Source organism: Ptiloglossa arizonensis, chromosome 1, assembly GCF_051014685.1.
Source record: "Ptiloglossa arizonensis isolate GNS036 chromosome 1, iyPtiAriz1_principal, whole genome shotgun sequence".
In the NCBI taxonomy this organism is placed as follows: Eukaryota; Metazoa; Arthropoda; class Insecta; order Hymenoptera; family Colletidae; genus Ptiloglossa; species Ptiloglossa arizonensis.
This window is the reverse complement of record NC_135048.1, coordinates 16,044,484-16,071,410: the sequence shown is the minus strand read 5'-3', so window position 1 is coordinate 16,071,410 and position 26,927 is coordinate 16,044,484. Positions and strand designations below refer to the sequence as shown.

Sequence of the window (26,927 nt, the reverse complement as noted above, 5' to 3'; positions counted from 1 at the left end):
TTATCAAGAAATTATTGAAGCACGCGGGTGGAGAGAATTAATACAATGCGCGTTACAAGTTGCAAACGTGGTTTCCTTGGTTATGAAATAGATTTTCCACAGCGAGGAGCGAGTAGTACGAAAAGAGACCGGTGATCATGGTTTCACGGACCATAATTGACGGGCTCGTAAAATATTTCGTGGCTTAAAATTTCGGTGGCTTTATCATGGAGTGTGAGTACATTTTTCGAGAACGTGGAGCGTGGATGATTTTTCAAGAATTTGAGATCTGTATTTAGGGTCTTTATTATATTTCTAGTATTCTAGGTTTCTCTTTGTCGAGTTTCTTTTTTTATTGTACACTGTGAGTTGTTTGTATTCGCTGTAAACTGCGATATTTAGAGGAACATTTGATTATAAGTAAATTGGACGAATAGTGTCTCTTGAATTAATTGTACTTGGGGAAGTGAAGCTTTTATTAGGCGTTGATGTTATTTGAGTTTGTTTATTTTCAATGTTGCGATAATGAATACCATCGTAATGTGTGTATCGATATATATTAGTATCAATATATTTATTTCTATTTTATATTTTATATTCGTATATATGTTTCTATTATAATTGTGCCTGTTCTTTAGTTCTTTAATTATTACTCTTGATACGTGTAAATAAACTTTTCATCGTGTAAATAGCAGTAAAATAATGCGAAGAAGTAAAGTAAAAGGGTTTGAATTACTGAATGCCTGAACATAAATACTAGGAGAGTCACGTAGTGAAGGAAAAAAGGTTGAACAAAAAGAAATATACATCAACGAAAGAAAAGCAGAACAGGGCTCGGTATTTGTGGTCAAAAGAGTATTGACATTGTAAACAGACGTCTTACCAACTACTCTACGCTCTTATTTGAAAAGTGTGCTTGTGCTTAGCTAGACGAATAACCACCAAAATTTTAATACGAAATATCTCGTAAACTATTAAATCTTAAGTTCGCGAAACCATAATTAATGGCGATTTATTACTATGTAAAATCTTATCGACGCGTTAGATTTGCACTCAGGGACGTTACTTTGCTAAAATCGGTTAACAAGTAGCGTACAGACTACGAAAAGTTAATTACTCCTCGAACCGAATTACGATTGGCTCTCGGATTGTCTCGTTTCTACACTTCTTCAAAATTACGTACTAACAAATCGATCGACAATCTAACGTCGACTTTGTCAAATTATTAACGAGCTGTAATAATTTTTAACCTGGTTAAATTACGAATTGAGCTGGTAAATTATATTGAAAAAATACTGGGTTAAGGATTTACTAATGAGAATCGAAGTTTTTCTATGCATTAGATCAGGCCTGTGGAATTTGCAACCCGCTAGCCTCACGAGATCGCTTCCCCCACCACTTGTCCGCTACGTTGAGTGACCTCCCACCACGCCCACTTGACTCCCGTACGTATATACATATAATGTCCAATGTGTCGCCCGGTCTCGCTCGCGACCGTGGTGTAGCATCGATGCACGAACACGGGTATACTATACGCGTGGAGTCAATTGGGTATAGTAGAGGTCGCTCAACGAAACAAACAAGTCGGAGTCCCATGCGGTTCCCGAGCTGCAAGCTCCTCGAGCCTGCATTAGATTGCAGTAACTCCTGGTTAATTGTCACCGACTTAAAAGTAATGGATAGAGCGAGCGGCGACCGACCCCACACAGGATCAAATTTCATTCGCTAATGAAAATTGAAGTTTTTCTATTTGCCATTATATCGTCGTGAGAACATTGTTAACGAATCGACGAGATCCTCCCGATGAAAACGAGACCAAACACGACCGTGTTCGGACTATTTTTTCTTATACGTTGCACTAATCATTTTCCAAAAAAAAAAACTCTCGATCGCATATAATTAAAGATAGTCCGAACACGGTCGTGTTTGGGCTTATTTTTAACGGGAGAAACCCGACGATCCGTTAATAATGTTCTCATGAGAATACAATGTTGAATATAAAAATTTGAATTTTTATCGGCGAACGAATTTCAATCTTACCAGCGGATTTTATCGTTCTTCCTTGGACCGTCGACTGCTCGAGTCAAAGGGCCACTTGAAGCGAAGAAACGTAAACAGTGGTGGGGATGATTCTTTCGTGTATATCCAGGCAAAATCTTCGCATATAGTCTGGCACTAATGTAGTGCGAGACTCGCTCGCTGTTGCTCTATCTCGCTCACTCACGGTGTATCCTGTTTACTCTTCTCGTCGGACGTCGTTCTTTCTTCTGGAAAAACATTCACTTAGAAGAATGACGTTATTATAGACATTTTTTTTTGTAAACCAGTGGCCGAAGCACAATATTTATTTGCCGAATATCTTGTCAACTATAGAACTATTTCTGAATTTTCATTAAAAATTGGTGTTTAATATCCCTCACGGTACTATTGTTAATACTTTAGTCACGAGTCTGCGTGAAATAGTTGTTCTAACGTTAAACACGAGACTGTTTTTAACCGATCCACAATAATTATCTCGAGGAAGGTGCATCGGAGTTTTCCATGACCGCGTGTCGGTTTTTCCGGGCAATTACTTCGGGAATTCCAGCAACTGCTGTCGGATCTCATCGTGTTCTCTTTCTCCCTCTCGACGGTCTTAAATTTAAGAATTTTTCACTCGTATTTTATGCAAAAATTAATTACTACCACCAATTAAAAATATATCAAGAGGGTTTAAAAAATGATTTACCGGTACTTATGGTAACCGATTTTCTCGTTATTTCGTAAAATAAACTCGGCACGATACTCCGTGCGCGAAATTTTCTTTTCAATTGGAATTTATTTTGCAAACGAAAATTAAAAATTGCCCGAATTTTTAGGGTATATTTCTGTGAAACGATAAAAACACTTTACTCGTTTAATTAGCGGAGATGATCAATGTTGTTGAACAAACGATAAATTTCCAATCGCGAGATGTGTGTTACACCGTTAAATAGAATATTTCGGATAACGAGTCATTTCATTTCACCGGGTTTATTTGACGGAATAACAAAAGCTACGCCGCGTAATACGTAAAATTATACGCCGAACGTTGAATTTGTATCATTTTACACTGTTTACTTCGTAAATATTATTTTAAATTAATTGCGCGGATCTGCTTCTGACGCGCGTGCTTTTCTTTTGGCAGCTTTTTTACCTTCGTTCCATTTCGTTTCGCATCTAGGACACTCGTTGCAAATGTAGGTCGGAATCATCAAATTAAAGCTACCGGGTCTCGCGGTAAAAGAAGACTGTTCAGTTGCGGTGAAAAACGAATAAATACGATTGTTTTTTTTTTCCCCCTCACTTATCACAACAACAATCCACGCTAATTCTTTCCCAGCACGTCAAAGAACTTTCTCTCGACAACGTTCGCACACCAATTTTGTAGAATCCAAGAGTGAACAGAATTGTAAGATGGTTATTTATAGATTTGTCTTATTACTCTCACATTCATTGGAAAATCTTTAAAACCGAACGCAATATTGCAGTTGTATGCTCATTAGAATCGCTATCGGTTTCTGTATTGGTCGAAACTCTGTACAGATGCAAGTTTAGTAATTGTCACGTTGAACAATTAAGTTATTGAATCGAATAAACTTTGTTACTAAACTTGTATCTCACTTAGCGTCTTCCGAATATTGCAGTAAGGAGAACATGAACAAGATGTACTCGATTGGACCAAGTATGTACAGGTGGAAGTTGAAAAGATGACATTTGGATTAAACGGAATAGGGTACAATATATAAAAAAATTGTGAATATCGTTGAGTAATTTTTGTTTAATTACAAGCCTTCGAAGACTGACTAAAACGTCGTATTCAATACAATTAGTAATTTTTCCCAAATGTCAACTTTTCTGTACTGCACAGTACATTCTTTGAAAATAAGCATTTATCTGATAGTGTCTGTTTCTTTTATCTTTGATTTTAGGTCGTATATAGTGAGTATAAATATGCAAAGAGCATTATTGATTGGTAATGCGTTAAGAATATATAATTAAGTTTCTAGATTATGCATTAAAAATCGGTACATAAAAGAAACTGTAATTAACTACAAAAAATGTTTCATGTTATCTTCACAAGGATACTTCTCTCCCCCTATCGTTACAAATTTGTGTACGTACGAGCGTAAGAATTATAGATTAATGCATATTTATGATAAAATACATATTCATCTCTTGAAAGTAAAGACATCACTCGAAATAATAACTTTATGAGCCTACCTCGCTTCGAGGAAAGTTGCAATCCATTATCGTTCGAATCGTAAGTATTGAGGAAATACAATGTTATTTCTAACTTATATGAGATTTCCTGTCTCTATCGGTACACAATCCATTAGCAAAATGTCGAGTCGATGTCGATACTTCGTAACGAGAAAACTTCCTTCGTCCCAAGACTCTCAACAGATTAAACTAGTTGTAAACTTTCCTAAACCGAGCCGAATCAAAAATAGTTCTGGCTAGTCTAATCGCAACACGTTGTCTAATCGAACCGAAGTAAAATAGTCCGAAGAATAAATTATCTTTTGATCAAAAATAATTTCGCAGCGCAACATTTTTCACGAGCGAAGTTGTCCGTTAAACATATTATCGGCTTGCTTCTTGAGAGAGGAAATTAACAACGAGTTAAGAAAATGTTGAGTTGTGTTCAGTGTTAAAATAAAATTTAGAGAACGATGTAATATTAAAATAAGAACGTTACAAATAGTACACGGAACAAATGAAACGAAAATGAAATTATAATAAAAGAGAAATAATAACTGAATAATTATTTATAATATCTATATTGATTTTATTTTGTGTTTTTATTAAATTATTATTTCATTAGTTGTTAAGAGTGCTAGTTACACAGACATTATCAACGCGATTTCGTTTAAGAATACAAAGGAAAGAATAAAACATTTCCTTAGACATGAAATTTATTTTAGAATTCTCTCTATGCACTAAATTCTTCTCTCTGGTTTAAGTATACTTTCTTTCGCTGTTATTTTAAATAAATTTTTCCAACGCACCGCATCCTTGTCTGATTTTCAAACATTGTTTCTATTGCACGAATTATAAGGCAAACGGAAGAATGAAAATAATAGTAATATTGACATTCAATGTAAAAATGTTTTCAGCGTAAAAAACTACAAGGAATTATAATTCTTACCTTGTACGTTTCTCAAAGAAAGTGAAGACTACAAACTTCAGTAAAAAGTGTAGTTTAATGATACATTTTATACTAAATTTTATATAAACTTTTAGAAGACACTTCTGTAAGATTTTTCACCCCTTTGTTCAATTTTTATATATATATATTTGTACACATAATTATTAAAAAATAAGTTAGAAAATTTCTCTATCACTGATTAATTCAACAGTGTAAAAATTAACGCAAATCGAAACTTTAATGTCCGATAACACATTAGAGAATTGAACCGAAAACATTAACAATTTTAAGTTGGCGTAATTATCACAACGAATTGTGAAAGTGAAATGTAATTACCGTTTCTCGTGTATACTAATGTGGAATGCATTTCCCAACGCGTTGTCAAACATCAATCGCAGGTAGTGCGTGCATGCAAAGGACTATCGCGGCATCTTCCAAGAAGTTTCCTCGTTACGAACTTTCGTCGCCGCGATATTTCGGAATTTCAACGTTAACAGCAGCTGACTGCAATATATCGGAGTCAAGTGCTCTTAATCAATAGCCTGTTCAAGGAGAAGCACGAAAATAAGTGGAACGAATTACGGTTGTCCTCGAAGTGTACTTCAGATTGGCGAGCCTCGATATCCCTGGAAGTTCTTCGCAAACTTACAAGACGTCTCTACTTTTAGAAGAAGTTGGCCAGCCTTGTTGCAGCCCGGTTATCTTTCTGATAGCGAATAACTCGGTTAACGTTTCTGGCGAGGATCGTTCTTATCCTCGACATGAAATATAACGAATAATCACGGTCGTTATTTAAAACCTCCGTTACGAAAATTCCATTTTATATTTATTTTAATATTTTATTTTTAATATTCTATTGGCTATCGTGCAATTATTTACACTTGGTTCGTGAATCAATATGTATATAGGTTTGTTCAGGCAGTATTTTCAGTATTTTCTTATTCGGGTTTTAATTTTTTACAATATTGAAATTTATGGTATCCATTTTGTATTGTATTGGTATCCATTTTGTATTTTTGTGACGACATACGACCGATGTTTTTACAATATCACGTTTTAGGCGAAAAGATTGTTTCAAGTATGCGATGCACAATAATGTTTTTCAGATTGTTACTCTTGAGAACAAGAATGAAAACAGTGGGAGATTCGTTAAGAGCTCGTGTCGCGCTGGTCTTGAGTCGCGAGCACTTAACGTATAAGAGATACGTTTCTGTGCGAGTGTTGGTTGTTTTCAGTAGCTTACTCGTTCTTATGTTCGCAGAGTACGAGCGAATCATAGTATTGGTGAGAGCATCGAGCTTTTAATGTGTAGATCAAACTGAGCTCTTAACGAATAAATACTAAAAAAGAAAAAATAAATTTTCTCTCGCGATCTTGTGCACAACTAATGAAACTAAAAATATGAAATATTTATTTTGCGTTAAATGTTCTTTACCATGCTAAAAGTCCAGTTCGATTTCGAAGAATGCTAATTTTTCAATGGGTGTGCAAATTGTGGTATCCTGATTTTTCATCGTTTATGAAAAACCTGATTTTTCATCGTTCATGCTGCGACTCTTGACGTGACGTGTCAAGGGTGATATTAGCAATTCATAACTAATATTAATGCTGCAGAATTTATTATTCATAAATGTGCTTTTTCTTGGATCACATTCTTCGATAGAAACGACGCTTATTTTTACACGACGTTTGAGGTAGATAAATGATCGAATAAAAGTGTTACACTATATCACCGCCACAAATTTAAGAGGTCGGTTTAGTATGAAATCTTAAAAAATGGTCGATATTTGAGTTTCTGCGAAAAATATTCGACACATCGCTTTTATCCATCCTACAGTCAGGTTGAGGCAAAATTGCTTGATTTCACGGGGAACATAGTGTGATAAGGTTTTTTAGTTCCAGATGGCAGCACCAGGGACATTACAGGATCACTAGTTTTTTTTAACTGGAACGATGTGTCTTTTATTTACTTTTTAACAGAGGTTTATAAAACGAACTGTTATGGTAACACTGCGTAAAATTACCAGTAAAAAAAATTATATTGTCACGAAATTAAAGTGTCCACGACTTTTCACGCGAACATGCTTCTTAAGCCTCGTATCGTAGACCACAACATGGTTGCTGCCTGTAGATATTTCTTAGAAACTGATAGTGTTTGCTCTCACGAAAGAACCACATCAGGTGTCACGCATTGATTTGAATGTAACTTTGCAAGTAGGTCGAAAACCGCAAAATATTGGGCCCATATAAGGTAAAAGTATCAGTAGTTGACCGTGTACCAGTATTTGATCGTGTACCAGTAGTTGACTATGTTTCAGTATTTGACCGTGTAACAGTGGTTGGTGCTTCCAGAAAGAAATGACGAAAGGAATAGTCCCAGAGGTCACATTCGAAACATATAGCCACGGTAACTGCAATCTTTAGTACAACACCGTTCCAAACAATTGCAACGTGTGCAATAATAGCAAATGTTCGTAGGGAAAGAAATATTTCTTAATCGATCGAGTAATATACTAGAATGTTCGATGTCTAGAGACATTAACTACTGAAACACTCGAGTGTTATTTTTAGAAAACTTTCAATTTTGCAGTGGAAAACATCCAGGAAGATTAAGAAAATTTACATTTCTTCCAATAACAAGTACACTGGCTACACTTCACCTCTTACGAGTTTATTTCTTGTTTCATTCGTTTCGTAACATATATACACACACCTGTTTCTCGTATTTGCGCCCTGAAAAATATTCGTATTAACTTTCAATTTTGCAGTGGAGAAGATTAAGAAAATTTAGATTAAATTCCAATCGTTCGGGTAAAGTTCCAATAACGGTACACTGGCTACACTTCACCTCTTACGAGTTTATTTCTTATTTTATCCGTTTCGTAATATATATATATACACACACACACCGATTTCCCCGTATTTGCGCTGTAAAAAATATTAAACGAACGAAAATAATTAAAGTGACGAGGGAACGTTTTTCTTTATTTTATTTTGCCAATTAGAGAGACAGCGGACGATCTCTAATTGGTCAAGCAAATAAAGAACATTGCTCTCGGGTTATCCATCGACGTCAACGAGCAGACAAGCAACGAAAATAGATAAACAAATAAAATCGTTTGAATCGGTCGAGTTATCAATTTGAGCATGCAAGCAGCGATCATTAATAGGCGGACTCTCGACGATGTCGGCAATCACAGGACAATTATGCCTATGCTAATGGAAACTATGCAACGCTTGCAGGGACCGAGAGCTAAGCTGGAATTATTAACGAGGGCAATCGAAATTGTTTCCAGAGACCCTATCGAAACTGGACTCCGAGTAGTAATCCTCGATAGGGGAAACAATTTGTGACTGGCTGGTGATTACCCTATCCGACTTCTTGCTGCCTGCTCATCGCGACGATACTTGACTCTCGCGATTCGATTGGATTGACTTTCAACCACACGTAACCGTTTCCAGGGTTAATGATGCAGGAAATTCTAAGGATCGATTTCGAGATGCAACGTTACATCGTTACCGTAGACGCTGTCGGATCAAGTATTCTCCGCATCGTGACCATCAATTGTGATCGATTTTCAGCTTCTTCGGGAACGATGATCCCGTTGAAAGTGTAAATAATTTAGAAACTGGAGCGAAAGATTTTTTATTTCGATACTTGTTCCATCGACGATAGGAAAACAATAATAATAAAGAAAGAAATCGAGCGATACAACAAGGCCACTCTTTCCATAACCTCACTTTTTTCAACCAAGCACCTGCAATGTATAATTGCGTTATTCTTTAAGTGGAATCGTATGTTTTTCTCGATAGATTGTTTTTCGTTGTTGTTACGCGTGCAATATTAGAGAAAGGTGTTCGAGGAATTTAAATCTCTCGAGACATTTTTAATGAAATAGTTTTGAAGAGACGGTTCAAGAATTTGGTATACTTGCTCGAGTAATAAAGTTCTTGAAAAAGAATGTAAAAGAAATTTTACATCGAGCAAGAATTCTATTTGGTAACTTTTATGTACTATTCGTAACTGGAAAGAAGGAAGGGTTGAGGAATGTGGGTACGATTGGTCACAGGGGCTCGGTTTCGCCGCCACCGACGCATAATTTAAGGTATAGCGTGCTATTGGTCGAAGCGGTTGCATCCATTAATACTACTTAACGTGTGGTGGGGGCAGGTGGGACGGACATACTCTTTGCCTTTGTGTAGCCCCATTGATCTTCTTTTCGTTTCTGCGTAGTATATGGGTCAAATGAGATTGAACATTTGGACCATTTTTAATTATGCTCAAAAGTTCTCGAACAATTATTCTTATAACGTATAAGTGAAAAAAATGGGTTAGGTTCTCTAATTTGGTTTTCTTTTTTTCGAAAATTATTCTCATAACGTATAAGTGAAAATAGTATGTTAATTTCTTTAATTTGGTTTTCTTTTTTTTTCGAAAATAGTGGGTTAAGTCCTCTAATTTGATTTTATTTTTTTTCGAAAATTATTCTCATAACGTACAAGTGAAAATAGTAGGTTAGGTTCTCTAATTTGGTTTTCTTTTCTTCGAAAATTATTCTCATAACGTATAAGTGAAAATAGTATGTTAGTTTCTTTAATTTAGTTTTCTTTTTTTTCGAAAATAGTGGGTTAAGTTCTCTAATTTGTTTTTTTTTTTTTTTCGAAATATCTCACCGATCAATTGATACGATAAGTATAGGTATTGTTAATTTGCAACGGTGTCGTCGAATCGATGCACGCGGAACAGAAATAAGAAAATTCTCCGCGAAAGTAAAATCGTCAGGTACCGTTACGAAAGACGGTAGTCGAGGACAACAAACGTTTTGGTCGCGTTTGCGACTTAATTGTAGACGCGTAGAATACGGTCCAATTGCGATAGCGAAGCAAACTAGGTGTAGGCACGGAACACAAATATTTAGTGACATTTTCGAATCCACCGACATTCCTGAACAAGTCGAGTAATCAACTCCTCTGCTTGCATTTAATTACTGCGATGTACTCTCGCACTGTACATCCGCGTTGCTCTTTCATCTCTGCTTCATAACATTAGCGAGCAACGCATCTACTTGGAACGTTGATGTTGTTCACAGTTTCTATACCGGTAATTAGCAATAATGGTGATTAAACAATTCGTCGACAAGGAAATTATTTGAATTTCGTGCTTTGTAGCTGGATTTGGAATTATATTCTCGGTTTCAAGTGCCACTGGAGAAACTGTTTATTCTCCCGGACTTCGATTAGACTCTCTTTGCATGTTTATTGTAATATGTTTGCCCAAATCGCGGAAAATTATCGCTACTTTGTTTGCTCGGCCCTTCTTGGTTCTTATGTGAGAAATTTTGAAGAAAAAAAAAGAACTGAGTTGATATTTGCCACCGACGGGATGTTTAACATCCCGAATTATTGTTTATTCTCGAGCAGGATCGGTCTTGAAGAGAATTTGGACATTTATAAACGTAATCGAAGAGGTTTTCACTAGTTAGTAAGTTGGTTTTGAATTAATTATACAGTAGAATCTCTAAATTCAATAGAGCTTCCATAAGACAATTTTATTATTTAGATATAAGCAATTTAGATAGAGAAAGATAAAAATTAATGTATCTAGATGTTACACATCATGTTTCTCGAATAAGAGTTAAAATTTTACTTTCTTTCGACAGGGAAATATTTTAAGAACAGTAGCATTGAAAATATTTTTATTGTCAGTTACAGTTACTTCTCGTACCGATCGGAATTTTGCAATTTCGAGCACTCGAAAAAGTGCATTCCTGCGGTTGAAAAATTATCAAAATATTTTTCATATTTGAAAACATTCTACTACGTGTATCGACAGTACCTGTTGCTGTACACAATCTACGATGGACGGTTACCATTAAGAAGAAAAATTAATATTTCTTCAAGACACTTACAATCTCTACGTGACCAATAAAACAGAAGGTGGATAAAGAATTTCGACAGCCAAGCTCTGCGCTAGTCATAAAATACCGAGTAAACCGTTACAGCAATAAAACGTAGAGTCTTCCATTGTCTAACAGTAGATCTTTCGGTTAAATGCAGGGCGTTCCGCTTCCACGACTTTATTCCAATCCCCATCCTTCAGTTCACTATCACCCCCTACCCTTAACCTCAAGTTCACCATCATCTTCCACTTTCATCCCCGAGTCCACAACTTGATCCAGAATATCTCCACCGATACAAATCGTCCGATCAGTCTATCGCAAATATCCAGAGAATAAGGTAAAAATCGAAGACATCGACAGAATAAACATTGCAATAGTTACGTCGAGCGCGTATTCTGTATTTCGCGCAGCGTGCACCATTTTGTCACGCAGTGGGTTTCTGTAAATATTTCATATTCAGTCAGTGAGATACGAGGTTCTCGTGTACAGTAGGCGACGTAGATTCTCACCGAAAGGTAAACGGTTCGGTCGCGTTATCCCCTCCACTTTCATCCTCAGTCCACAACTTGATCCAGAATATCTCCACCGATACAAATCGTCCGATCAGTCTATCGCAAATATTCAGAGAATGAGGTAAAAATCGAAGACATCGACAGAGTAAACATTGCAATAGTTACGTCGAGCGCGTATTCTGTATTTCGCGCAGCGTGCATCATTTTGTCACGCAGTGGGTTTCTGTAAATATTTCATATTCAGTCAGTGAGATACGAGGTTCTCGTGTACAGTACGCGACGTAGATTCTCACCGAAAGGTAAACGGTTCGGTCGCGTTATCCCCTCCACTTTTCGATCTCGTGCGTCAAGGCAATTGTGGGTAGGTGCGCAGAATCGTTACACAGTCGAGCGTAAGATGGAGCGAACATAACCTACAGAAAATACCTAACCTACGTGCGACGAGTCGAATACCCGTTTCAAAGTTCACGTAATAGTCAACCGTTTAAGGCGACCGTAGCAACGAAGTATCGGTTATGCGAAACAGGGTGTGCCTAAGCTTTTAACAGTCCATTGTGATGCTAATTTTAAGATGATACTAGGAATGTTATTTCGTACAGGAAACTTCCAAGAATTCGGTCATACTTTTTCCAAATGTTTCGAAACTGTAGCTTCACCTGGAGATTAGCAACGTGAGAATTTGTTTGTAACTTTTGCATTAGAAAAATAACCTGACGGAAAATTTAGTCCGCAAGGATGATTCTTTTCGACGAATATAAAACAAGAGACAACTTCGTGGGGTTGTTGTGTTCGGAGATGAAAAATTATACTGAGTGGATAATGATGCAGCGTTTGAAGCAATAATATTGTACATACGAGGAGGGATTATCAGTGTGTAAGTGACTAATCTCTTGTCTTCTTTTTATCAAGAATTACAGTTTTAAAACATAAATAATGTCGAAACGACCATTTTCAATTTTAAAGTTCGAAGCAATTTTGTACGAAACTGATATAACAATTTTTGTACTCTAGAATTTATTTATACTAATTTCAACTTATCTCTTGTTTCTTCTGATCGTAAATTCTTAATTGTTGGTATTAGTTGGGAGGTCAGGGTTGTTTTGGGATCGACTTGGGTATCGAGTTAGACATTAGATCCCTTGGCTCATTTGGTCGAGAATTCAGCTTCGAGTTAAATTTCACGTTTAGGTTAGATCCAAGGACTAAGGAAATCCTCAGTATGGATTAGGTCTCAGACTTGGGATCAGTACGTATGTATACTCTTAGTATACGAGCCAATATTCCAACTGCCTCCCGCTTTGATTATCAAAGGAAATTTCACATTCGACGTTTCCTCTTCGTTGACGACACGAAACATCAATACGTTATGTTATCGAAGAACTTATTTTTACAATCGCTGTCGTCATGTTCGGTGCATGTATTTAACAAATAACATTTTAATTATATCTCTATCGAAGCTAGAAAAAAGTATTCGAATTTTAGAATTCGAAAGGAATATCTTAAAATTTGTTTAATTTTTAAACAACTGTATTATTATTTTGTCACCTTTTAAACTATTCCCAACACATCGATTGTGCGGTAACTCCAGATACGCGAAACGAAAATCTAATCTGCGTTAGTATTGCATTTCTTGTTTTACATAATCGCTTTAACGAAAGTAACTTTGGTTAAGTTCTGCTTTAATTCGTATCAAAGACAGACTTATGGTTTAAAGACTAAACATAGATGAGATTTCCTCGTGTTTCCAAGTGCTGCTAAGACGGAGGAAATTATACTAACAAACGACCTTGTTCTACCGTAAAATTTATCGTCGTCGTTGATAATTGAACAACTTGGAGTAGTTTCAAACAATGACAAACGAGCAATTGAATGGCCAGAGACAATAAAGTTTTACGCAGGTTCTGTAGCTGAAAAAATGTCTCCATTAGTGTAACGACCGCAAAAGGACGTTTAGAAGACGGTAATGTTTCTAAGCGATATACTTTTAGTGCAACATCTGCTGTCAAGAAGACAGGTACAAAAACAAATGGTACGGGTTCGGGATAATATTCACCGTGCTTGAAACGATGCTGCTGTATTCATCGGCAAATCCTCGTATGTATGAGCATTACTTCCTGTATGGAAATCTTGATCTTCCTGGGAACATGCAGTAATCCAGCGAACTGTTAAATGCTCAACAAAGGTTGGTATTTGGTGTTGTTACAGTTCCCACAGCTTTGGTACCTTACATATACAACACTGGTACCTTATGTATATATATATATATATATATTTTCTTGTTTAAATATTCAACGCACGATTAAATTACGTAAACGTACAGTTAGGACGATACTTGAAAAACACGATTTAAAATATCGACGCTTGTTTCGTCGCGAGTAGAAACAACAAAATTAAGTTTCCTTGTTAAAATGGTTATCTCACGGCCATGGAAAATACACACGACCCTTACGAAGCAGAAGCTTCGAGGAAAAGATATTTTTACGAGAAAAGTGAAACAAAAATAGATCGTTTGCAACTTTTTATGTTGAACATTTTCTAGAAAGTGTACCAAAATGGTGCCAGACTACAATCGATAATGTTGGGTGTTAGTAATACAGTTGTCACGTATACCCGGAATAGTGTTTTGTGTATGATTTTTTATCATATGTTTCTTTTCATATTTATGATATTTTTACAATAAAAATACAGGGACCTTTTTGAATATTTTTCGTTAAAAATTGTCTAGAGAATGTACCAAAATGATGCCAGACTACAATCGATAATATTGGGGGTTAGTAATATAGTTGTCACGTGTACACGGAATAGTGTTTTGCGTATGATTTCTTACCATATGTTTCTTTTCATATTTATGATATTTTCACGATAAAAGTACAATAAAAATACAGGAATTTTTTAAAATATTTTTCGCCAAAAATTGTCTAGAAAGTGTACCAAAATGGTGCCAGACTACAATCGATAATATTGGGGGTTAGTAACATAGTTGTCACGTATACACGGAATAGTGTTTTGTGTATGATTTCTTACCATATGTTTCTTTTCATATTTATGATATTTTCACAATAAAAGTACAGGGACCTTTCTGAATACATTTCGTTAAAAATTGTCTAGAGAGTGTACCAAAATGGTACCAGACTACAATCGATAATATTGGGGGTTAGTAACATAGTTGTCACGTATACACGGAATAGTGTTTTGTGTATGATTTCTTACCATATTTTCTTTTCATATTTATGATATTTTCACAATAAAAATACAGGGACCTTTTTGAATATATTTCGTTAAAAATTGTCTAGAGAGTGTACCAAAATGGCACCAGGCTGGAATCGATAATGTTGGGGGTTAGTAATACAGTTTCTACGTATACGCGGAATAGCTTTTTGCGTATATATTTTTATATTTTTGATTAATCCATCGCGAGATATCAACGTCACGTGTTTGAACGATAGACTGTGTACATTTGAACGAGTCCCCTTTCGTCATCGAAAAAAGTTCTTTGAATTTACGCGAAAAAGTTCCCGTGGAGCGTAAATACGTACACGTTCCTTTCGAAGATACCAAGCGGTTCGTATCGATCGAGAATAACGATACATCAACATGGTAAAACGGAGAAACGTTTTCATCGTCGTTCCCTTATTTCTTCTCGGTCACGGGGTGACCGAATTGGCAAACTGCCAGGGTATGGGGGACTTGATATCGCCCTCGCGAAAATTCCTCGGTTCGGGAATCTTTTCTTCCATTTGCGAATCTCGATAAACTTTCTTCACCGCGCGTGCTTTCTCTCGCCACTGTAAAATCCTACTTTGAATTTCAGGACTTAAAACTGCCGAGCGGTGTAAATGTAACAGAATTTTTCCTTAAATATTCGAACGAGCTACTGTCGTTACTTTAAAATTTAATTATCGGCATTAGTACCGGCAATCCTGCCGGATGTTACGAATTGAAATGTCCGAAATTATAATTCCTATGAATTTTTAAGGTTGAAAAATACTACAGGGAGTCCGCGAAATTTTTGCTCCTAATTGCGTGCTAGTACCTAGAGGTTTCGTCGTTTATTCTGGAAGGTAAATCTCGAGGGCAAAGTATAACAACTTCGTCTATTGAAAACACTAATTATCTCGGAGAATTACAAATTTGTAGAAGCTTTGAAAAATTCAAATTTTATCAAAATTCACGAGCTGGAGTATCTTAAAGATCTTAATTGAACTTTTCTCTTTGGATAATATATACTGAAGAAGTGCAACGATAACGTTTGAAATCTTAACGTAAAACGTTTTAAAATAATAAAAATACGCGATTAGAAGCAATCGTGTCAAGATTTGCCAGAAAAGAATCATATTTATCCACTCGTATTTAGTGATTACAAAATTTTATTTAAATTAAGACGATCTAACTTGATTCTGTGTTCGTTATTTTGGAACTGCAGTTGCAGAATGACACGAGATGATCGTGATTAATTTTGAAATAAGAGATTACTCAAGTGTGCCTGTAAAATTTGTTCTAACGATAAATTTTACGCTGGTCGATTAATTTCGAAGCTCGGAAGCTTAGCCCCGAAGAAATTCGTTCGTCTTTTCACGAGTCACGCCACGCTGCAACGCGCTGTCGCGACCACGTGACAAGTGCATAGCCCAAGAAATTGCTCTGCTAGAATGCAGTGTGACAATGGCGGAAAAAAAAAAAAAAAAAAAAAAAACGTGTTCTATCGCCCCCGATGATCGATTTGTCCATGCTCGAGGAACGATTTCTTGGCTGTTCCTTCCCTCTCGATACGAAAATGTATTTTATTGAATTTCTCCTGACCTTCTTCGTTGCTGTCGTCCTGCAGCAGCCATATTTCTTCTTCGTCGAAATGAACGTCTCCGCCGCGATCTCTACCAGGAAAGAAGGCGTGTGCCAAGATCTGGCCTCTGCCATCGAAAGGATATCCATCACCGTGATAACCACTGAAACAAAATAGGAGAAGAATGAGCGGTCGAATTAAACTTGGCTCGTACAGCTTCTTCTACGTGCAACTAATTTCGACGTTGACCACCCAGTCATCGACGACCTCGATTTATTTCATTGTTACGATCATTTACGTTTTGGTAAAAATATTATGTTTTTTTTTATTATTTCGAATAAACTGTATACTTTATAATTGGAAACACCGAAATTCTTATTTTAGGAAGTAAATGCATACGAAATAAAATGGTGGTAGCAGATGTAGGTAGAACTATGTGATTGGGTATGTAAAAAGTTGTAAATAATTTCAATTTCATAAGAAAAATATTGAAAAAGTAACTATTCTGTTTTTTATTACTTTTTCGAATATTTGAACATCGATACATTGGAGTAGTCGAATGCTCGAACATTGGTAATTTGAAAATTCAAATATAAAATAAATTAGTAAAGATACTGTTTGAATAAAAAAGAGTATAAGACATTGTTCGTACCCTGTGTACCTTTATCTTATTTTGTAATATTGGAAAAAAATAATAGCAAGAATTTTCAATTATCGTTCAAAGTTACAACTTTTATCTCACATGCATTAGGAATTATGAAAAATCGTTGTCATTTATCATTGTGAGTGTGTTTGTACGCTGTTGATGTTTTAATTAACTTTGTACAGAGTAGATTATCGATGTCATTTTCATTAATATAAGTAGCATAAATAGATAAGTTTCCATGAAATAGATCAGAGACAAACTATTATTTATTAAATATGTGTCAATGGGTTCTGAGGATTAATTCGAGCACATTATTCATCCATCAGAGTATGCACATTTGTAGAATGTGTGGCATACACTGAGTACACCGGAATATGCAGAATATGCATTTACGATGTATGAAATGTCATGAATTGTTATTTCCTAGTGCAGTGTTTCTCGAACTATGGTCCACGTACCCCTGGGCGTCTTCGAGCTTCTTGGTGAAGGTCCACGAGCTCTTAGAAGAAAAAAAAAACGAAACATGTTACATAGCAGAACAAAAATAATACTTTCCGTAGCATTATATTCTTACGAAAATACCCATTACAGAGTTTTTCAATGTTCGTAATAAAAATAATAAAAATTAAACTGGAAACCAGAAAGCTAAAATATTCGCATTTATTCTACGATTTTACCAACATTTTTCTGTGCTTATAAAATATTCGTTATTTTCTATTCTGCTTCTGTTAAAAATAATAAAAAAAAAACGATAAATTATATCGAATGTCTCGTTTGCGACAAAATGATCGATGATCCAGTACTTAACGAGGATCTTTTGATTCTCTTCGATAAAAGAACAGGGATATTAATAAATTAACATTTATTGTTAAACAGCGCCGAATAAGTCTTCAGAGAACCCACCGCACACCTAACGCTTTCCTATAATTATTTTCACGCGTAGTTTTATCACCGAATGTACAAGAAATTAAAATAAAAATATATCGATCCGTTTGAATAAAATTAACGACGAGTACATTGTTCCAAGAACCGTTTTCAAGGAATAATTTAATTTTACTCCGGGTCTGATGCGATGTTTGAGAAACACTGTCGTAGTGATTTCAGCGGCAAGGATTCTGCGCACCTATATCGCGCAACGAACAACTAAAGGTCCGTTTTCACGCGACGTAAAGTCACGAATTTTAATGCCGCGACATTGAACGTTGCAGCGTGTGTCTCATCTCAAAAACTTGAACGTAGCGTTTCAATAGCGTACTATATAACATATTGTTTCTTTATACGTCAAATTATTATTTTTCTCATTCTTGTATTTTTCAGCCTTCTCACCGTTCTCTCGTAAAGTAAAACATACTAGTTCCAAATTCAAAGCCTTGAAAACTTTGAGCGTACAATAATAATTAACCACCATAGTTACCTATCCTCTAATTTCAACTTTGAAACAATAAAATTAGTATTTCAGAATAACGAACTCGGATTAGTTTATAATTAACTATTCTTTTATAAATCACTTCGCATATTTGAAAATATAAATATATAAATAATTGTTACATTAATCAATTATTTATATATACTTATATTATAAGTACTTTAACCTTTTGCACTCTGGGCTTCTTTGCTACCAGAAACCGACGCCTTAAGAAAATCCTCTAAGTCGTAAAATTAATCCGAAATGGAACGTTTTTATATACTTCGCATACATACGTTCACACTCTACGAGAACGTAATATTTCAATTCCAATTTGAATTTCAAACCACCACGTTTTCCCGGTTCGAAAATAATACACCGAATTAAATGACGACCGAGGATCTCCTCTCAAGTCCAAACGATTAATACTCATACTATATTAATCAATCAATATTTATATATTAATAAATTACACATTCACAAATACTTATATTACATCCATTAACAAATATTTAAATATTACTATATTATTTACGTATATATAAATGATTCGAACGCGAAGAACCCTTTCGAGTAGCAGAGATCTATGTACAAGTGTAACATTTAGCAGTCATTTCCGTAAATGGGATAGTCGTTGGAAATGTTCGAAAGTACCAATCACGTGCTTCCGGTGCAAGAATCCTCCGCCACGCTTCACTTGTTATTTATTCAGACGTTACCAACAGATCCAAGTTCTCATAGCGTTTTAGTCGCGCGATGCACAATCTATCTCTTAGTTTTGCGGTCCGTTTAATTCGGCCTTTCTCTGGATCGGAAGGAAACGGGCCATACTGTGCGCCGTAATTAAATTCCGCTCGCGAGCGGCCGTCGATTATCTAGACAGCCGATACGCCACTGATATCACGGCGTTCGGCTGGCTAATTGTGAAAGCGGTTTATACGGTTTCTCCGGTGTACCCCTTTTTTGCGATTTTTATTCATGCTTCCCGGTGGCTGGAACACAACCGTGGCTCGGACGAGTCGTGAATTTTTTAAAGTGGATAATATCGTAAGCTTGCCGCTTCTCGTGCTCCAATTTTCAGAGATTATCGAACGTGGATCCAATAACGCGTAAACAATGACAACGCTGAGAACGGAATCGACGCGGTCGATGCTTGGTATCGATCGATGGGACGTTCTCAAGTTACGCATCGTCGGTGGATCAAACGTCGCGAGACCGACTCGTCTTGGAACGCTTCTATTCGTACACCGTGGTTTCCATTGAATTCGTGAATCGAGTTTCCAATATGGCCACCTTTTGCACGATTTTTTATACCGTTAATTTTAATGTATCCATTCGTAGCCGGGAGAACTTCAAATTTTTAACTGGCTGGATTTTCCGTAACGAAGTTTCTTTTTATCGCTCGACACCAACGCGACGACCTATCGCGAACCAATGAGAATATTAGATCTCGGATCAGGGAGCACGGTATTACACACCTGCGTGCCGTATGCAGCGAACCACGGTAGAAATTCCGAAAATCCTGAAAAGAAATTCATATCGACGTTTTCATATTTTAACGTTTCTCTTCGTGGATTATTCACCACGCTCGGTAGGCAGGAATTTGTACGTTCGAACAATATTATTCGAGACAATTGAGGTTAGGTTTTATAACAGGGTTTCTGGCTGCAATGGACTTTCTTCTTTATACGTAGCGCGCTAGTATCTTTGTATATTTTATCTTTACATGTGTATATAAAATATACAATTTACTATATATATTAGGTTATTTGGAAAGTCGTTTCGTTTTCCAAAATGGAGAATGTATAATTGAATATTGAGTTTATACACTCCAAAAAAATAGTGTTTCATTTTCACTAAAAAAAATGAAATGTCTTTTCGAACAACCCAATAGAAGTATACACTTTCACGTAATAAAGACATTTAATAATAATAATATCCTTTTTAAAATCCTTCATAATTGAACGTATCGTAGATTTCAATTTCTTTGGTCGAAACAGGTTATTTTACGAATTTTTCCATACGATCGAGAACAACACCGTGAACGATAAAAAAAGAATCACAAAAACCCAGACACGATATATCACAATTTATGTGACACGTACTCGTAACCGCCCGCCATTTTATTCTTACGAAACCTGGTGGCACACGGTACTCGGCGCCGGAACGGGTTCACCGTTGAAATTCAGCGATCGAAACGTTGTTAAGAAACAATAGATTACGTTATAATGAAATTTTTGAATCTAAGTAAACGAGCCTCCGACCTATGAATATTGTACACGGACTTAATCACTTAGCGAACTTTCCAACTCGGAGCAAAGCGAATTCGCAAATTTCACAAAGTTATCCTAATTCCATGAAAATTTCGTGTGTTCCGCAACACCAACAATATATACCACGCGCGAACGCCCGCGCACAAAGGGAAGGAGAACAACGGGAGTGAACAAAGGGGAAATCAATGGCTCGATTTACGAAGTACCTTGTTACCGGAAAATTTATCGCGACGACCCACCTGGAAATGAGAGTACGATTAAAAGAAAGATCTGTTCAATATCTACTGTTTGTTCGTATTATTCGACGAGCCGCGAACAGTTAGGTAACACCATCGGTGTCGCTCAGAACTGCGCGTTACGTTCGCGCTAACGCTCGGCGATGAAAAAAAAAAGAAAAAAAAAAAAAAGAAGAAGAAAAAGAAAAAACGGAAAAAAAAAGAAGAAAAAACTGTCGCTCGGTCGAAATTTTTTTTTACAGTTCAAACTTGTTTTGCAGCGGGGGAAAAAAGTGTACACGAACAAAACGAGATGAATTTCGCCAGATGTACGAAATGGCAATTGTATCGTAACGAAGCGCCCTCCGACAAAAAAAAAAGGATCCCGAAAAACGGACAGCGGTTATTCAGAAAACCGTTTCGATTTTCACCGATGTAAGTTTAATTCTCTGTTTCGGATATACGCGATTTATGACCGTTGTTCCGTAAAAATTGCACTCGCAACTGGCCGGCACACGTACACGCGGTGTATTGCAAGATAAGTAACAAATATTTGCAGCGTGTTCGATAGATTACCTTGAACTGCGGTTTTATTCTGTGGTTTAGACATTTGCAATTTATCGCAAGACGGTGGTTAATTTGTAAGAATTGGATATAACGGATACCATACACATAAATGATGCATCGCAGGATAAATAATACACGTTTGCAGCGTATTTTAGATATTTATCGCAAAATGGCGGTTATTTTGTGAGAATTGGACATACAATAGATATAGATGATACATTACAGAGTAAATAATAAAAATTTGCAACGTGTTCAATAGGATTATCTTGAAGTACAGTTTCATTTTGTGTTTTAAATATTTGCAATTTATCGCAAGATGGCGGTTACTTTTAAGAATTGAACGTAACGGATGCAATACATATAGATGATGCATTGTAGGATAAATAATAAATGTTTGCAGCGTATTTTAGATATTTATCGCAAAATGGCGGTTATTTTGTGAGAATTGGACATACAATAGATATAGATGATACATTACAGAATAAATAATAAAAATTTGCAACGTGTTCAATAGATTATCTTGAAGTACAGTTTCATTTTGTGTTTTAAATATTTGAAATTTATCGCAAGACGATGGTTATTTTACGAGAACTGGACACTATGGATACAATACACATAGATGATATATTACAGAATAAATAATAAATATTTGCAACGTGTTCGATAGATTATCTTGAACTACAGTTTAATTCCGTGTTTTAGACATTTGCAATTTATCGCAAGATGGCGGTTACTTTGTCAGAATTGGACATAACCGATACAATACATATAGATGATATATTACAAAATAAATAATAAATACTTGCAACGTGTTCGATAGATTATCTTGAACTACAGTTTAATTCTGTGTTTTAGACATTTGCAATTTATCGCAAGACGAGAGTTATTTTGCGAGAACTGGACACTATGGATGCAATACACCTAGATGATATATTGCAGGATAAATAATAAATGCTCGTATAATAATGCAGCGTATTTTAGATATTTGCAATTTATAGCGAGATTACTTTGTAAGAAACAGACGCAACGGGTAGAATACATATAAAAGGTACTTTTAACAAGTAATAAACGTTTGCAGCGTGTTTGACAATTTATCTCGAGCCAGAAATGTTATATACATTTTCGATGTAAATATTTTCATCCGTTACCGACTTGTGCAGAAAACGAGACGTTGCACGTTGGGTGTTGCTCCGTGTCAGCTTTTCATTGCACGGTTTTGCTTTTACACGAGCTCCAAAGATACTCTTCAGACCGGTGACGTAATCTTTCATAATCTTTCGAGTATAATCTTCCTCGTTTCTGTAACGATCGTTTTGAAATGTGGGGCGATTATGAAACACGCGGTTGTTCGAGTATCGTTCCCGATCTTCAGCCACGATAGTTAAAACGGATGGATGGGAAGATGAGACCCGGTAGATATGCGGGTCTTATTGGTCAGAATTATTCACGCGACTTTGACCCCGTATATGACTAAACGATATCTCTCGAAAGCGTCGCCTATTGGTCGGGGCGCAATTTTATACCATACACACCCAAATAACAAATCCTTATTCATCCCTGTCGCGTATTCGTGACTATGAATAGATAAAGAGGTAAAAGAGTGCCCTGATCTACTATAGCGAAACGATCAATTTTTCCTCTCGATGTCAAAATTCTTGATCGAAGCACGGGTCTATTTTTTTGTCCTTCTCGTCGACAAAGGATCGACGATAGTAGTTTTTCGGTAGTTTTCGCTTTGTAAATTTTAAAACGAGGACACATTTTTAAAAATTCGTAAAGAGCAATCGAATTTTTAAGAAGGTATATTATCGAAAGAAATTATTTGTCTGTAACCATAAATGGATAAAATAAATGGGAGAGAATGTGAAGTAAAATAATTAAGTAGAGGACGAAATAACAGACTACATTTTTAAAAATAATTCACTTTGAATACTACAGGTTCAATTTTGGCAATTGTATACCATAGGTATGTATAATGTATATAATATATATATCAGTAGATTTTTTCACAATTTGAAACTGGTGAGAAATAATCAATTCATATACTATTTGACTTAATACGTGATTCAAAGCTGCCACGGTGTCAAATACTTTAACTACGTTCTTGTGCGGTCTTGTTACACACCTACTAATCTCCTTATCCTGGTATCCCTCGACTCTCATCTTCTCGTTCGTGCACTTTATACGCGGCTATAGAAATTCGTGCTAAGTTAAGGGAATATGGCCAGCTTTACGCTACCCCTTCTCCTCGGTCCTTGTCTTGGTCTCGTATGGTAAGGTGCTTAGCGTATGCGCGACATAGGTGCGCAGAATCATTATGTCGTTGATCGCGGAACGGTACAGATCGAACCTTCTGAAACGAGTCTAACCTATTTACGTTCGAAGAATCGCACGAATAATTGAGAAATAATTATCTTATTCTGAAATAACAAAGTTCTGTGATAGCTTCGCGATATTTAAAATAAATTATCGATGTAAATATTAAACTATCATTTATTACAATCGCTTTGTTGTTGCGATTCTGCTACGTGTAATCAATATTTTGCATATTTTATTTACATGCAATTGCACAAATTGCCAGAATACGTAGCATACGTTAAAATATGACAACAAATAAATATTTTATATATTCCGGTAAATAAAATATCTTCGGTATGGTCATTTAGGTATAACGTGCAAAATAAGTGTTAGATTAATTGCTATTAATTTTCAACACTATAAAATACAATGTTTAAATAACAATAGTTTAATTCTTGGATAATCTACTATAAGTATTAAATCGTAAGTGTGATGCCGAGAGAGTATACTTCTGTCGTATATCATAATATTGAGTACTTCAAAAAAGATAAGTTCGTGTGGGGTTGGTAATATATTATAAACTGCAAATATTGCGGAGCTATTGATTTACTATTTCATAGTAATTCAGTGTTATTTTATCAACTCTTCGCACGTACGTAGGTAGGTTAGACCCATTTACATTAAACGTTTCGGAAGTTTCGATCCACTCTGTTGTACGGCATAATAATTCTGCGTGTCTACGTATGTATAGCGTGCAAGCGCCAAGCGCCTTAGAAAGTATGCGAAACTGACGCGAGCTGCGAAGGAGAAGGGGTAGCGTGAAGTTAGTAGTGCCAACTCCTCTAAGTTGGCACGAATTTTTGTAGCAATGTGCAGTAGTGTACGGATTCCCGACTTACACTAGAGTAGTACTTCCTGAAGTATTCTCGACTCAATTTTTTGTCGAGAGATCTTTTTTTATTTCCAAAAAAAGAGATTGAATATTACTTTATATTGTACAAATTTCAACGAATTAAAGCAAATGCCAAATAATTTCATCTCTTCCATTGAAGCCTCCTGGTTTTCACTATACTGTTCACAACAAACACGTGTACGGTAATAAATGATTAGAAATTTATTTATATTATATTCTCGACCACAGGCACGAAACGGGTTGACAAAACTGTTCAAAGATTGCTCTCGAACGTTTCGAACATGTTGATCAACATTTGATTATCTAAAAAAAAATACGTATCGTGCTTTATAAAGCAGTGATTATTCATATATACATTTATTAATCTGATATTTACAACGCCTGATCTAAGAATCTCATATTTTGGAAAATGAAGCCGGAGTGCAATATTCGAGCTATTTTTCAGCGGATTTGAATTCGTCCGCAAAACTTGGCTGAGACGTTGCCTTTTGGACGTCGAGACGGACAGTTTCTCTTTGACTGTCCAACTGTACCGATCGAGGAAATAAATTTCGTCGCAACGCTGGCAACTGTCTTGTCTTTACGCGTACTCTTCGTTTCCCCTTTCATCCCGCAATTGTGAATGTCCCCGCATTCCGTATTTACTTCAAAGACGCTGCGTGCGCTTTCAAAACACCTGGTCGTCTCCCTTTTCAATTTTATTTTTAGTTTTCTTCGATCTCGTACTGCTCGTGTTTTTCTAGAAAGCTTCTTTCTTCGAACGATCGACGAACTTTCATTCGAAATAACAATCATACTACGATAGAATTGTTAAAAAAAATTTTGAGCAATCATTACAGGGGGAGTTTTTGATACTATTTGTAGAGATCTGAGTACTGTATGCGAGGTTATTAGATCAACTCGTGCGCAATATTGCGGAGTAGTTGTACATAGCTTTTTGGAAATGCAAAAAAAAACCTGTAACCAATAATTTAAAGGTTATCGGAAGTATATAAGCTTTTTCATTGTTTTAAGACGTAGAATATATTTCGTTAACGTATCCTACATTTTTATTACACCTTGGGTAAAATTGTGACCCTTAGTAAGCATTCATTGTTGTCGTTACAACATTATTGTTGCACACTAAAGGGTTTACAAGATGAGGGTAATTTTAGCAGCAGTTCGGGACAGAAATTGTGAAAAATAATTTGTCTACGTTTCTTTCCAGGAATCGAGGAAAACGATTTATGTACGTTTTGATTCGAAGGAGAAACTAAATCTATAGTACACTGGAATTTATAAAGGATACAATAAATCTAGAATTGTATCAATTAAGATTATTCGGTGAAAGACAAGGAGCAAATGAGAGAATTACCTAAATTGGGACTAGAAAAGTGGCGATATTTGCTTTCGAGTGACACAATCTGAGGCTGTGTAACGCTCGACGAGAAAAGTGAAAGGTGATGCACCGAGTGCGAGTGAGACAGACCAATAACGAGCGAGACTCGCATTACAAGCGCTCGGTGATCGAAACTTCGTCGCGGTGCACGTCGTTTTATTTATTTAACGACTTTATTCACCGCAACGAACCGAAATACAAGTTTCTAAAGACGTCATATACCGTAGTAGCAGCACAAACTGTTTATGTCGTTCTTAGACAAGAATGGGAGAACCCTAGAGATTCCACGAGGTCTCAGTTGGATAGAACCGTTTTAGACAGTAGTCGAAAGTGTATTACTTCTTTTTGGCGGGGTCAACACCGTAACAGTGGTGCTCAACCTACTTCGCTGAGGATTCGTACATGATAGAATGTTTTCCAAGTATCGTGTGAAACAAAATATAACACGAGTTTAATTTAATTAGAAATTTATATAAAATAATACATTGCTCTGTAACTGAAAAAAACAAAATTCGTTACATGTTATACTCATGCGTTATGCTACCTCTACGCGAACATTAATCCGAGCCACTTTGAAACGTAGTGTTACGCGTTAAATTTTAATATTTGTCATATAATTATGTACCGGTGCTCTCGCGTTTTTTTTCGGCTAAGAGACAGTCGGTTGGAAAATGATTCGAGCATTGTATCGGTGGATACAAATTTTTATCCGAGTTTCGCACGATGATTAGAGAGCGTGAGTCGCTGGTGCAAATACGGGCACGTGATTGGTATTCCGGTGGCGAGGTGTGTAGGGAGTGGAGAAGACGTTTCGTCCCTTTACGGGGGTATGAAGTGGAGTTCAGCAGTGACGCATTGGGAAATTCCCAAGGCTAGACTTTGCTGTCGGGC

The 26,927-nt window shown here is 36.2% G+C and overlaps 1 protein-coding gene across 4 annotated transcripts in view; it reads right to left on the bottom strand.

Annotated features, from left to right (window-relative positions):
- The window catches only part of LOC143150951 (matrix metalloproteinase-2-like), a 378,361-nt gene that overhangs the window by 31,134 nt on the left and 320,300 nt on the right, over nucleotides 1–26,927 (bottom strand). For all 4 annotated transcript variants that reach the window (XM_076319589.1, XM_076319607.1, XM_076319580.1 and 1 more), the window contains one exon: nucleotides 16,362–16,504. In XM_076319589.1, the coding sequence (XP_076175704.1) occupies nucleotides 16,362–16,504 (143 nt within the window). The remainder of the gene's footprint in view (nucleotides 1–16,361; nucleotides 16,505–26,927) is intronic.